The 14070-nt window shown below is 51.0% G+C and overlaps 1 protein-coding gene across 1 annotated transcript; it reads right to left on the bottom strand.

The window, feature by feature from the left end:
* Nucleotides 1-7294: 7294 nt before the first annotated feature.
* On the bottom strand, nt 7295-11080 carry vmp22 (metalloproteinase, extracellular matrix glycoprotein VMP22; the record flags this gene model as incomplete). The annotated part of the gene is made up of 4 exons (XM_002950575.1): nt 7295-8272; nt 8428-8798; nt 9452-10016; nt 10787-11080. 4 exons carry the CDS (start codon nt 11078-11080, stop codon nt 7295-7297), a joined length of 2208 nt encoding a protein of 735 aa, XP_002950621.1.
* Between the last annotated feature and the right edge of the window lie 2990 nt (nt 11081-14070).

Raw genomic sequence — 14070 nt, forward strand, 5'->3', positions numbered from 1 at the left:
CCAGCGCCCNCCTCTTAAGGAATACATAACGGCGACGCTAGCAACTTTGTTACTTAGGTTGGAATAAATTGAGACCCCCCCTAAATGAAAAAAAAATCACTGCTTGCTGTACGGTTGCGTTCGAGATCCCGGATAGGACAGGGCGAGGCGGAACCGGGGCTGCCAAGGGCCTTACACTACTGCAGACAGAAAGACAGGGTTCAAATCCGCCTGCCGACCTCTCGGGTGTTTGAGAGGTGGTGAAATGGGAGGTGGCCCCCCATCTTGTGGACGGTGTAGGACGTGATAAAATCAACTCGCGAGCTGACCAGGAACTAAGTTGAGGCGCCGTCGATCCGCTAGATTTGGTTGGATGCTGGTGGTGAGTTGCCAAACTCAAAGAGTACACTCTGAAGTCGGATGGGGTGAATGGCTTAGGGTGCCCCTCTAGCAGGGGAGAGCAGGGAATTGCCTCGGGAAGGAGGCCACTGGTGAAGCTTAACCACCCTGTAAAGAGAAAGGAAAGAAAAGATAGCAGGAGGGGCCCTCTGGCTCAGGCGAGGCCCAGGTTGCGCGTGGTTTCTAGTGCGGCATCGTCCTCCCGCCGGGTATATAGCTGCACCATTGCGATTATACAAATAGGAATCGTAACCGCAAGAAACACCCAGTTTATTACTCTAGGGTACTAGGCCCAAAACGAAAACTGCCTTTAAGGCGCTGGGTGGGGCTCCGCCCCCCCCAGACCCCCGCCCATGAGTTACAATTTAGTTCGTACAAAAGCCGGATGTGGAGAATGTCGCAACGCGCACACACCACAATCTCTCCAGAGAGAGGTATCTCTTACACGCCAGGAAGCGGTGCGCACTTAGACACTTTGACAGGAAGCCTGATTGCACGGGCGACTGCTGTTTCCAAGGGCTTGCAGAGCCAAAGCAAACACAGACCAGTTAACCCCTACTCAAGCACTGATCGAATAGAAAATAGACCGTCTTTGCGCTGCGGAGTGTGGGATTAGGAGTCTTAGCTGCAGCGCCGATGGCAGCAGCGACCCCGGCGACCACGACGCCCGTGTTTCCTGGCCCATCGCAATTGTCTCCATATAGGGTTTGGCACTACTGGTAAGGCGCGACCATTGTCCCCGGGAGATCCGGGGATCGATATCCGTTAGGGTCAAAGTCCTTCCGATGACGGAAGGCATTGCGCCCCTAGTTGATGGACGGTGGTGACTTGGGATAATGTTATCCTGCGAGCCGACCAGGAATGGAGTTGGGCCGCTGTCGACCCGGCAGATTCCGTTGGATGCTGGTGGTGGGTGCGGAACCTGAGCGATTCACTGAGAAGTTGACTAGGGTGACTGGATGAGGGTGCCCCGAAATACCGGGGAAGGCAGGGTTTCGCAGGGTAGCTGCCACAGGCGAAGATACAACCCCCGTTTCACATATCATATGACGAGCGTTGACGTTTGGACCGCTCGCTGTTGACATCCGGAGTGGCGTCATTGTCGTCGGCTGGCTGCAGTCTGCTGCAGCATTGCGTTCACAATGCCTATGACCTCTACACCGTCTTCAGCACCGTCGCAAATGGCTTCAGTGAAGTATAATTTTTGCTTTAATGGCCTGCCACGCTTTGGGAGCTTCGGATCCGAGTATTTTGCAGCGTTTGGCCGGGTCCTATTCCCCGTTGACTCGCGGGTGCGAGCTTCCTCTAACAGTATGATGTGTGAAACAGGGGGGTATATCTTCGCCCGTGGCAGCTACCCTGCGAAACCCTGCCTTCCCCGGTATTTCGGGGCACCCTCATCCAGTCACCCTAGTCAACTTCTCAGTGAATCGCTCAGGTTCCGCACCCACCACCAGCATCCAACGGAATCTGCCGGGTCGACAGCGGCCCAACTCCATTCCTGGTCGGCTCGCAGGATAACTTTATCCCAGGTCACCACCGTCCATCAACTAGGGGCGCAATGCCTTTCATCATCGGAAGGACTTTGACCCTGATGGGTATCGATCCCGGGCTCTCCCGGGGGCAATGGTCGCGCCTTACCAGTAGTGCCAAACCCTATATGTAAAATATATATCTAAGGCAAGGGCCAGATATGGGTGACGGGCCGGTCTTCATGGCGGCAGCCATATATCGGCGCCCGCCTATTGTCTGTAGACACACGCTGTATATATGACCTGCAGCCGCAGACATAGTCCTGTCCAATTACAAATCCACACAACGATGGCAGAGCCATCTATTGCAGTAGCTGGCCGATGGAAAGGCCTCCATACATGCTAGCAGAGTGTCTTGCTTAGCGTGTATTAATCAACGATATGTGTGTGTGTTACATGGTCGTGGGTGCGTTCCCCGTACCTGCAAACCGCCCCAATATGAGCCGCGGGCTCAAGGGCTGCCAGATCGCCTATAAGCACCATCCTACCAACGATATGTGTACTAGTACTGCCGCACTATCTACAGTACACACACGCATGCCTGCCTACTGTTCATAGTGATCGATAAAGTATACGATGATCCGGTATAAATTGCCACAAACCAAAAGCTAATGGCAAGTATGTTATTAATGGATTTGTTGTATCACGTGTACGGCTTCAGCTGAAGTTGTACGGCCATAGCTAGAGAGTATGTCGTCAGGACAAGCACCACATCCCCGCGCTCATACAGGCTGGCAAACATTTAAACTAACCTCATCATAACTTTGACGCACTCAGCGGCATATCCGTGCCTAATGATATATCACACTTTCGGGGCTGCGCATTTTAAATGCGGTAAATGCGGCATTTACCAAGCCCACAGCTGGGGAGTAACCTGGACAACTGCCATGTAGCTGCTGGGTCTTGAAAGCTATAGGTCTCCTGTTATATCACGTCTTTTTCAGACAAGAACTAATCGGCGGATGTCAGATCCCGTGATTCCCAGGATTCTACAATTATCCCCCTTCCAGCACTGAGGGCATCCTCGACCGTTTCTCTAACTCAGGGAACCTGTGACATGTCAGCATCCACAGAACAACCAGCGGCAGCAGGCCGAACTGAGACTCGGACCTGGGTCGAGACCTGGTATCCCAGTCTCTGGGATACCAGGTCTCGATACCAATTTGTTGTATCACGTCTTTTTCAGACAAGAACCGATCGGCGATGTCATATCCCGTGATACCCAGGACACTACATCTCCAGACTGCCTTAGGGCAGAAGAATACCGATAGGCGGATGCAGATCCCTTGGTATGCCCAGAATACTACAAAATATTATTGCGTATTAATAACTCTGCTGCCTCGATCACGTGCATCTGCTGCATCGATCTTACGCCATCCTTACCTACAACTAAGCAGGACGGGCTGCTGTGCATCTTCACTCATCCTGGCAGTAGTACATGCAGACCACAAGTCAATACAAGCATACATTTCTGTACACATTACCGCAGGTAATTATTGAGGCGCAATCGCGCGCATATACACGTTTGCGCAAGCGAGGTACACTTGCCCGCCCGTTCATCATGCAAACACTGACACACGTGTCAGCGTTTATAAATTAGGTGTGCACTTCTAACAAACATACTCAACCGCGCATACATGTATGTCGGCTATACATCGTACTGGCGATATGCCTGACGAGGCATGTACACACACTGCTGTATGCAAAAGATAAGCCCTGGATGTTGCTACCCTTTACCCAACGAACGAAAGTGATTAACAGCACCACTACACCGTATGTACCTGCCTACATCACCATATTGCCGATCAACCTGGCGATGTGGCCTCCATGTATCCAAGCACTTTGCCCCTGCCCTTACTCAAGGCCGTGTAGTGGTCATTTATCAGCCTCTTCACTCTCGCTTCTCTTGTTCCATTCCCCTCGCAGCAATCGTCGACCACTTCTGGACTTTATACAGCTGTCACGCTGAGCAGGGCTGGGTTGAGAAGCACACATGCCGCATTCCCAACTGCTAAGGGTTGTGCCGGTGAGGCACTTGAAGCAGGTGGCGCGAGCAGCGTCAGCGTCGGAAAGAGGGGCGGTTACCTGCATACACAGGCACATGTATGGCATTGAAGGGCACTCGCCACGGCTGTGTATCCTGGCCTATAAAACAGCACTACCGTACAATGGCGTTGTTACAAATACAGGAGAATATGTTAGGAATCGGGTGCACTCGATACACGCATGGACGGCCACATTGCTTTCCGTGTGTGCATGTTTGCATGGAGTAGGAGTAGGTGGGTGCGTGGGTATGTTTCCAGTTGTTGGACTGTAGTATAGCAATAGAAATTTGGTGTTGTAAGGACATTTGTTATCTATGCAGCAGGATTCGTACGAATGTAGGACTCAATAATCGCAAAATGCAAGCATGCACCCTCAACACATTAAACATATGTATACGTTCTTAGTTCTGTGTATGTAGCGCCCTCTCCATTTTCCTCGCTCTGGCTCAAACTGGTCTGCCCCACCCATCAAGTTCAACCATACATGCATGCATGCATGACATGTACGCCTCTCAGGCTCTATTTGTGTCTCTCTCGAAAATATTGTTCACAACGACACACGCAACCTACATCCATGCAGTTGTAGCAGCCCCAGGGTTCGAGGGCGGATTTGACACAGGCGATGCAGTCGCGGGACTTAGCGACACTGGTTCCAATCAGGGAAGGATCCTGGCAATACTGTGCACAGCTCCAATCATGACCTGAAAGCGGGTGAGAACGAGGAATTGCATGAAGGCGACGAGGAGCATGAAACAGCTTAGATGCTTGGCTTAGTGAGGGGGCCGGGTTAATGGGAAGCTTCCTTAAGACTAGGATGCAGGCAGGATTGATGGACTACGTACTGCTGGTAGGAGGACGGGATTGCAGGAACCACCTGCAGCTGTAACTAGGTAGAGCCCCTGCTGATGAACAGGTTCTTCCTGTGAACGGCGCGGCATATGTGCATGGAGACCTTCAAGTTGCCAGAGGAGCTGTTTAGGATGCGCACAGGGTCCGCGCGGTTTCACTCTTAAGCAACAGATAGAGTGTAATATCTTCTGCTGCAGAACAGTGTTGTATCCTATAGGCTTTCTGCTAAGCCCGCGGCTTTGTTGCCTAACTGTCGGTTGTAGGTTCGTCCAGCTCGGTTTATGTTAACACTGCTGTAATTAACTAAAACCTGTTTAAATTTGCTGACTATGATTATATGTCTAACTATAATAATAATAACAATAACAATAACAATAATAATAATAATAGTAGTAGTAATAGTAATAATAGTAATAATAGTAATAGTAAACCGGCGGCTTGTAAGAGGGATCAGCTCCCCTGACATCTCCCACCTGAGTACTCTTTGCCTGGTGCTACATTGGTGCGAATTGCTAGGAGGTGGGAACTCTCCGGATCGAATCCGGTTGCGAACATATCGCACACCAGGCATGATGCAGCATACTCTTACCCCAAAGGTGGATGCCCCGGCGGGCGAGAAGTCTACCAGCTGAGTAAAAACAAAGTCCTCCATCTCGGTCGGGGACTGACGAAATGTCACAAACAACAAACTAACAATCCTACGGGATCTCAAAACAACCAAAATCCTACGGGATATGCCCGGGGGCGCCCGAGGACGTTCGCTCGAGGGGAGGAGGAATGTAAGAGGGATCAGCTCCCCTGGCATCTCCCAACTGAGTACTCTTTGCCTGGTGTTACACGGCTTGCAACGACTGTTCGTCGAGTTCGCCATCCAAATGCCGCAGTGCTGCTGAAGTCCATACACCCATATGGGCAGGGGCTTCGTCTGAATAAAGCTGGGGCCTTCATCACTGATTCGCCTGCTCAACCGATCGAGAGTAATTCCTGTTTGAGTTACGGTCATCTGAAGATCGTGTCGCCCAGTCGTACTGGGGAATTCATCGGCGTGAGGCCCAAGTGGATTCTACAACTGCTATTTGTCAAACCGCTTGCCTCAATCGGTGTCTTTCGATACCACCACAAAGTGCGCTAGGTGTTTTTGTCATACTACAAACGGTGGCAGCGGGCGGGACGTGCAAAGGCCAGCAGGAAACCCATAACCTCGCCACCTCTCCGCCATTTTGTATACTTGCCTTGGTTCAGGCTGAGGCATTGTACTAAAAATTATATTTTTTCAATTATGTGATTATAATCATAATCACCATAAACATCATCATTTCAAAATAAAACATCATTAATTTATCCTAATAATAATATTATTATATATTATCATCATCTTCTGCATAATGGTATGGGAGTCTCCCGGCAGAGCAGGCCTGCCTGCCTTACGTAGCACAACCCGCCACGTGGCTAATCCGCGCCTTGATCACGCGCCAAGGGCAATGGCAAGCAGTCGCATCATTAGTCATGCTTAAGCGCACCGTGCATGTACGGCGGTAACAATTTAGGCCGCCTATAGGCCACAACGCCTTATAATAGATAGGGACCGTCCCTATGTAATATACTGCTGATACATATCAATGTTTGGACGCTAAGAAATGCATTTAAACTATCCATCTCGCTCCAGGACTATGACCGGAAACCGTAGTACCTTTGGAAATTGTGGATGGAACACAATCGGTAAAACACATATTCTGGAGGGTCTTGTCAGCGGCTTTATTGCATGAAAAGCAACGCCAGGGGTAGTTAACGTTGCTGCCTTGCGTCTTCCGCACACATGTACGGCAGCCGTCTGGGTCAAGTGTAGTGAACCAGGAGCTGCTGCATGTCTGGCAAGCTTCATTATCTGTAGGGGAACAAGTGACGGCTGTGGGAGCAAGATAGGCATGGGGTCGAAAATCGGGGCGCGATGGCATGAACAGCACCACCGAAAGTCAGTGATGTCTGAAATAATAAAGTGTATGTATGTATGTATGTATGTATGTATGTATGTATGTATGTATGTATGTATGTATGTATGTATGTATGTATGTATGTATGTATGTACACGGTCTAGTTCTTGGTCCTATGTATTAAACGATGACGACCCTGTCTGTGGATAGACCACGAATCATTTTACAGACGAAGGCACGTTATGGGATTGTGACTGCTTGGCTGCGTCCTGTCTGATGACGTGATGGGCTGTAGCTGGGCAATAGTGTGTGGTGGTTACAGGCAGTGCAAAGTACGGCATGAAGCGGTGCTGACAGCAGCCAGAGAGAAATAGGGTGATGACTTGACTACTAATGTCCTTTAAGGCGTATGCACCTGACCCCAAATATGCAGTTCGTCAAGGACGTGTGTGCACAACAATATGGGTGAGTGCAGCGTTAACACTGTACTCATCCAGCAATTTTTAACGATAAAATGTACCGTGGACTGGTCTCTGCCCTCGAAAATAGTGGCTGTTTGTCACTGGTTATGTACATGGTTGAGGTCCCCACGAGAAACCCACTTACTCGCTTCCGCCGGTGGAGGCCAGGTGGAAAACAGCGGTGCCACGGTGGGAGATAAAGGCATGAATGGTGGTGAGGGTGATGGACTGCGTGGTGGGGGAGAACTAGGTGGCTTCAAGCTAGAGGGAGATGGCCTAGGAGGCGGCGGCTTAGGTGGTGGCGGCCTAGGTGGTGGTGGGCCTGGCGGTGGGCTACGGGGTGGCGGCCTTGGTGGTGGTGGACGCGGAGGTGGCGAGCAAGGAGATGACAGTTTTGGCGAGGGTGGGGATGGGCTACGCGGTGGTGGCCTCAGTGTAGGCGGACTAGGCGGTGGTTTCATGGGTGGCCTGGTTGAGGGTGGTGGTGGCACGGGGGGCTGGGGTGAGGGAGGTGGTGGTGGCACAGGTGGCTGGGGGGAAGGAGGTGGTGGTGGCACAGGTGGCTGGGGGGAAGGAGGTGGTGGTGGCACAGGTGGCTGGGGGGAAGGAGGTGGTGGTGGTGGTGGTGGTGGCACAGGTGGCTGGGGTGAGGGAGGTGGTGGTAACACGGGGGGCTGGGGTGAGGGAGGTGGTGGTGGCATGAGGAGCTGGATTGAAGGAGTAGGTGGCGTCCTGGGGGGTGGCCTTGGGGAGGGAGGCGGTCGCACAGTGGGGGGTCGGGTTGAAGGAGGTGGCGACGGCACAGGGGGCCGGAATGGGGGTGGTGACGGGCTGGGGGGACGCGGTGAAGGGGTAGGCGGCGGTGGCTGGACTTCCAGGGTGCTTAGGGAAGGGCACTCCGAGGGTGAGGCCAAGAAGCGGCAGAGGTGCACCCTCAGGGTGTCCGTACCGACCCAGGAGCCCCCATACACGACCAACTGATAGGCGCCCATTGCCAACTGCGACATGGGATCGACGGTGTTGATGAACTGGATTTTGCGGTCGCTGTTTGTGAAGGTCGTGGGGTAGCCATTGTCCTGCAGGAATGTATGTCGATGGTACAGTTAAGGATACAATCCAAGCACGCTTATTGAACGCCTAAACAGTAATAAAGCAATAGCAGATCTGTTAACCCCTGGAACCATGCTCTCTTAAGGGAGTTATGTACATTACGGAGGCATGAAGCCCTCACCATGGTTGCATTTACTTCGTGGATGTTGACCTTGGATGCATATATGGTGTTGCTTAGGCCAGCATCGACATTCTTGGCAACACGGACGGCGATGTAAAGGTTTCGACCCGTTAATGTATTGTTGTAGACAGGTAGCCAATCGGGAGTCACCCGCACGTAGTTGTTGTTGCCAGTCAGGTAGGTGGCAGGCAGTGTAAAGGTCCGAGCTGTGCCTGGCAGCAAGGCACTGCTGTTCAGCTGGTCACCTCCGACCGCAGGTGTGGCCCAGCCCATGCGGGAGATCTCCGCAGCGTTGGGGCAAGCGTCACCACGGCCCATAGTTGTGGAGTAGTCGCCATACTCTGTGCCGTTTTGCCAAGAGTGCCATAGCCCTGCGCACGTGCATGGATGCATCATGCATTTCATAGGCAGGGCACCATTGCATGTCAGAGTGTTCATCATGATTGGAGATAGAGCAGCATATTTTGACCTTGGTTTGGGATTATTACCAATGAATAATTCAGTCCAAGGGCCCCCCGGCGTAATTCGTCAACACATTTTTGGAGGAAGCTCTGAGCAGGCAAGAGAAGGCAACATTAGGCGATGACGATTCCCCTAGATCTACGGGGACATCTTCTGTCTAGACAGAAGATGTTGCCTATGGCCAGCTATATACATGCGAGCTTGTGCCAAATGTTCGCACACAACCATTGGCCAGGGTAACAATAACTTAGGTTTCCCGGTTTCCCAGTGCCGTGCAATGCACGGTCCGTTGTGGCCTGATGGCCCTACCCTGGGGTATTCCCTTGGGGTCAGGGGGTCTTGCTGTATGTAATACCTACACACAACAACAGGCAAGCAAGTTGCATTGAGGGTGTGCTTCCCTCGCCAAGCTTAAGTATTGTTACCTGCTACAAATCTAGTCAGGAAAAATACCTAAAATCCGAGGTAAATCAATGTACTTCTGCTCTTCAATTACTTTTATCACACACATGTACCCATGTCATGGTTATAGAGAATAAGCATGCACCCCGTGCTTACATACCATAGTTGTGTATGGCCTCCTGCATTACTGTTGCCCATCTGTACACTCCATTGGCTGATGTCTGCAGGAAGGTCTGTCGGCCCGGCAATACTGCCAGCCCTGACCAGGGGCACACTGGTTGAAGGCCCGGTGGCACTATGTAGGTGTAGTGGCTGAAGGATGAGAAGGCTACAGTGCCGATGAGGGCCTTGGTGGCAGTGTCTGCCAGAGCCGAGATTGCCCAGGCGGCACATGTAGTCGTGATAGGTGTCGAACATTGATGCCTCACACGTACCACCCGAAAGGCGGTTATGTTGAGCCCGAACCTTCCATAGGAGCACTGTGTGTACTTGTCGGCAAGGCCCCCATTGCCATCCCCATTCGGGCCCAGGTAGAGGGTCCGGATTTCGGTCTCATTTATCGTTGCTGGCAGGCCACAGTCAGTGTAATCGATGATCATGACTAGCAGGCTCTGGAATATGGCTGTCCCGAGGGTTGAGGGGGGCCCCGGTGCAACGGAGATGATGGTAAGGATTGTCGAGTTATCGGGCGTGCAGTCGCCAGTGCTCACTTTGTAGAGGCAGTCCTGTGGATGTACATGCACCAGGCCACCAGCAGCAGGTAGAAGTAAGGAAGCAGAGGGTAACAGTGTATGAAAGAGAGGGCTTTGTGTGTTTGCTTGGGTGATGCCTTAGCTAGTGGCCGCCGCTGGCAGATGCTTCCAACGATGCCTCGATTTCCAAATCCACCGAAGCACCTTTGACAGGCAATGGTAAATTGAAGTATGCTAACCGACATCGTAATCATGATTGAGCTGGTAAACGCTTTGGTAATTGCATATCCTTAGGTACCAGCCACCCTTTGTGACCATGCATGTAACACCAGGCAAAGAGTACTCAGGGAGATGCCAGGGGAGCTGATCCCTTCTTACATTCCTCCCCCCCTCGAGCAAACGTCCTCAGGCGCCCCCGGGCATATCCCGTAGGACTTTTGGCTGCTTGAGATCCCGTAGGATTGTGAGTTGATTTATTATTGTGACATTTTGTCAGTCCCCATCCGAGATGGAGGTCTTGTTTTACTCAGCTGGTAGACTTCTCACCCACCCAGGCATCCACATTTGGGGTAAGAGTTTGCAGCATCTAGCCTGGTGTGCGATTTGTTCGCTACCAGATTCAATCCAGGGAATTCCCACCTCCTAGCAGTTCGCAGCAATGTAACACCAGGCAAGAGTACTCAGGGAGATGCCAGGGAAGCTGATCCCTTCTTACAATGTGTATCCACCGATGGTTACTCTTCTAAAGTCGTGGTATAACATCCTGCCGCTAGGCTACAGAGCTCAAGTTCACATAGACTCACCAACTGTACGGCGGATCCAGGAGTTACAGGTGTGCCTCCCGAGTCCGTTTTGGGTGGTTTGTAGCCGCCCATGAGCGGTATCAGCACACCGTAGCTGTCGCGAATCAACCACTGATCCACATTGTCCAACGTGATGTAAACCAGCTCTCCCGCAATCTGCGTCCTTACATAATTGTCGGCGGGTCCATTTGGTGCTAGCACACCAAAGCCATGGACAACTGCGTGTGACACCCCGAGCGGTATAAAGGTTAGCGGGCAGACTGCTGATAAGTCGGTAGCTGGGAAGGTATGCATGCGATCATATCTGCATGATAGAACAATTAATAGGTAAGATTTGAGGTGGCGCTGTTATGGTATGCGCAGATCATGCACGTAGCTAGTCGTAATTTGTTACTATGTCGTCGCCGTCCTGTGTCGACATGTTATCGCAATGCGCGCCGTTCAGTCAGCAGCAAAACAACACGTTAAGTTTCGTGTTGCGGTCAGAATCATCCCAGAGCATTCTATAGTTGGTTTTGAGCCTACTCTATTGATGATACATATGCCAGCAGGTATCCGTCCTCCTTACCTTCGGCGACAATAAAGCACAGTATACACGACGTCAACAGAATCCTTGCCATTCTGGCTATAAGCTTAAAGAGCCTAAAAGCAATGTTCAAATAGTGCTTTGCGTTGTATTACCTGTTCATAACAGAAAGCGTATGCATCGGTGCTACGTCCCTGCTGCGACTGATGAGGCATGTACTGCTGGAACTTCTATAACGTGATTGAAACCGCAAAAGCTCCTCAAATGGCCTTCCTTTATTTGACGTTCATGTACGGAGGCTTGTTTGGTACGGACGGCGGGATGCTTTCCACGTTATTTTGCTTCTACTGCCTCCTTTCTTTCGCGATCAACAGCAAGTTAATTCAGTGCATTTAGTATCTATGTTAGTAAATCTTTAAGTTAATTACTGAGTTTTGCTACATCATATGCAGGAGTAAGTAGCAGCAGTGGAACGTACTGGCCTGCTGGTCGTTTTCCTGCGGCCTACCTCGCGGCTTGCTTATCCGCAGGAGGATCGATTAGTTTCGAAGGTACGCATGCATGTGCTTAAATGACTAACTGCTTATGCATCTCATAATTTCGTCCCTACATTTTCCTTGACTGGTAGTTATGGAATACGCCTTTAAATGGCGATGTTTGATTGACTCCATGCATGCATGTCCGCCTGCTGCTGGCTAGGACCTGCTGCTATGGGCGAAGGGACGAAAAGACGGCGCGCACGTACGTTTTCCTCTGCAACTGACAAAACTTAGCTAGACACAACCAAAATATTTGTGTCTTCTTGATAAATTGGTCTATTTTGGAGCCTTTTCTGTTAAGAAAAGGCTGCAAAGGTTGATTAGCGTACTGCTAGATAGCGATTATTAGTCTGCTGGGCGAGCCACCCACAAATGGACAACTGGGCGACTGGTTTCCAGGACACCAGGCCTGGATCCCCTTAAGGATGGCTGGTTCGGGACTAGATCGGCTGGCATTCTGTGTTGCATAACTGGCATTCCATGCTAAATAATTTCAACTTTGTAGCCAGCGTTTGTCTTATGAAGCCGTTTCGGGGTCGCTTTGTCCGTGTCCTCAGATGACCTTCACAGCCCTTTCATCACAACTCCCATGCCGGAGAGACCCACGTTCACCACACGATATGCATTTCTCTTTGAGTAATGACAGCTACAACAGGATGCTCCAGGTGGCGCATACTACGTGTGATGTATGTGCCGTTCGAGTTTGATGTTCGACTTATTATACGCCGACCACGCCGCATGCTACAAGGACGCATCAAGCACCTGTTGGAATTAAATTATAGCACTAGAGCCGTTGGTCTTGACGGCGACCTCGTTTCCATTTCCATGGTAAAGGTTTTGACTATGCTAATACGCAAACTTTGTTGGCCAAAATAGATGCATTAAAGTATCCATAAGCAGCCTAGAACGCCTGAAAGTCTCAAAGGGCAGCGCCCGGGCTTGGCCTGGAATGCCTGGAGGACTGGAAGGGTGATGCCCGGGGTTCGCCTGGAACGCCAGGAGGGGCCCTGGATGGCTTGAGGGTTGGAAGGGTGTTGGGGCCCTGGATGGCTTGAGGGTTGGAAGGGTGTTGGGGCCCTGGATGGCTTGAGGGTTGGAAGGGTGTTGGGGGCCTTGAAGGGTGGAAGGGGCAGTACGGCTGGAACGACTGCTGCCGGTTGGAAAACTTGGAAAACATACTACCGGCAATGTTCCAGTCCTTCCAATTATTCCATATACTGGATATCTTGAGGCGATGTTCCATCCAGTTTTCCAACCCTCGAGCCAGCAGCAGAGGGAAGATGTCCCATCAGCAGGTCACTAAGGGGGTGTTTCCACTTGGATTTAAAGTCGCGGATCAGGGTGCTTATTGCATATGGAAGCATCTTGTGGATTTGCACGGATTAGGGAGATTTAGGATGTATTTCCAGTGCGGATTAACGTCGTGGAGTTGGAAATGACCGACACTCATATACCAGTGAATGGTTACCACAGTAATAGGACCCGGCGGGGGTCCGGCGCTTTGCTGGTCTTAACAGGAGTAACCCTCTGTCCTCCATCGATACTTGCTCAAACGGCTAAGTTGTTGGCAAACTTACCTCGACTTTCCAACCTTTGGTTCCCCTATGGAACGAAACTATGTGGTAAGCTCATACCAAGGATTTCCGTGCCCTAATCCCTGGCCTTAATCCGCACTGGAAATACACCCTTAATAACGAGCGATGGCGAGATTATTGTTAGTGACCGTTGTACGCCCATATACGAGGTTTACGCAGATTAAGTTTTTGATTACTATGCTATAAAATATGCGTGTTCTTGCCATATGACGGAATGCCACATACCGGGTGAAAAATATTTGCTACTTAGACGGCGGCGGGACCGAGTACCCATGGGTAATAATCCGAGATTTAAAATCTGGCTCGTACTCCTGGCCAGGAGATTTTGAATCTCGGATTATTACCACGTTTAATGATACCTCTAGAGAAATGACGGAGATTGCTAGCTTGATGAAAGACTTTCCTTTCCATAGCCCAGAGATGCTTACAGCAGTTTTTATTGCATATAGCACTGATTGGGTCGGTAACCCCTATCCCATGGGTTACAACAAAGGGGGGCTACCCTTCGTTTTATGCCTGGAAGTTTTGAAGCTTCGTGGCCAGACAGCATCGTCATGTGTTAAGCTGCTGCGGCCGCGGGTGTACTTCAGAGGGGTGGAGCAACTCGCTCGAGCGGAGCTCCGT

The sequence above is a fragment of the Volvox carteri genome, assembly GCF_000143455.1.
Source record: "Volvox carteri f. nagariensis unplaced genomic scaffold VOLCAscaffold_19, whole genome shotgun sequence".
Lineage (NCBI taxonomy): Eukaryota > Viridiplantae > Chlorophyta > Chlorophyceae > Chlamydomonadales > Volvocaceae > Volvox > Volvox carteri.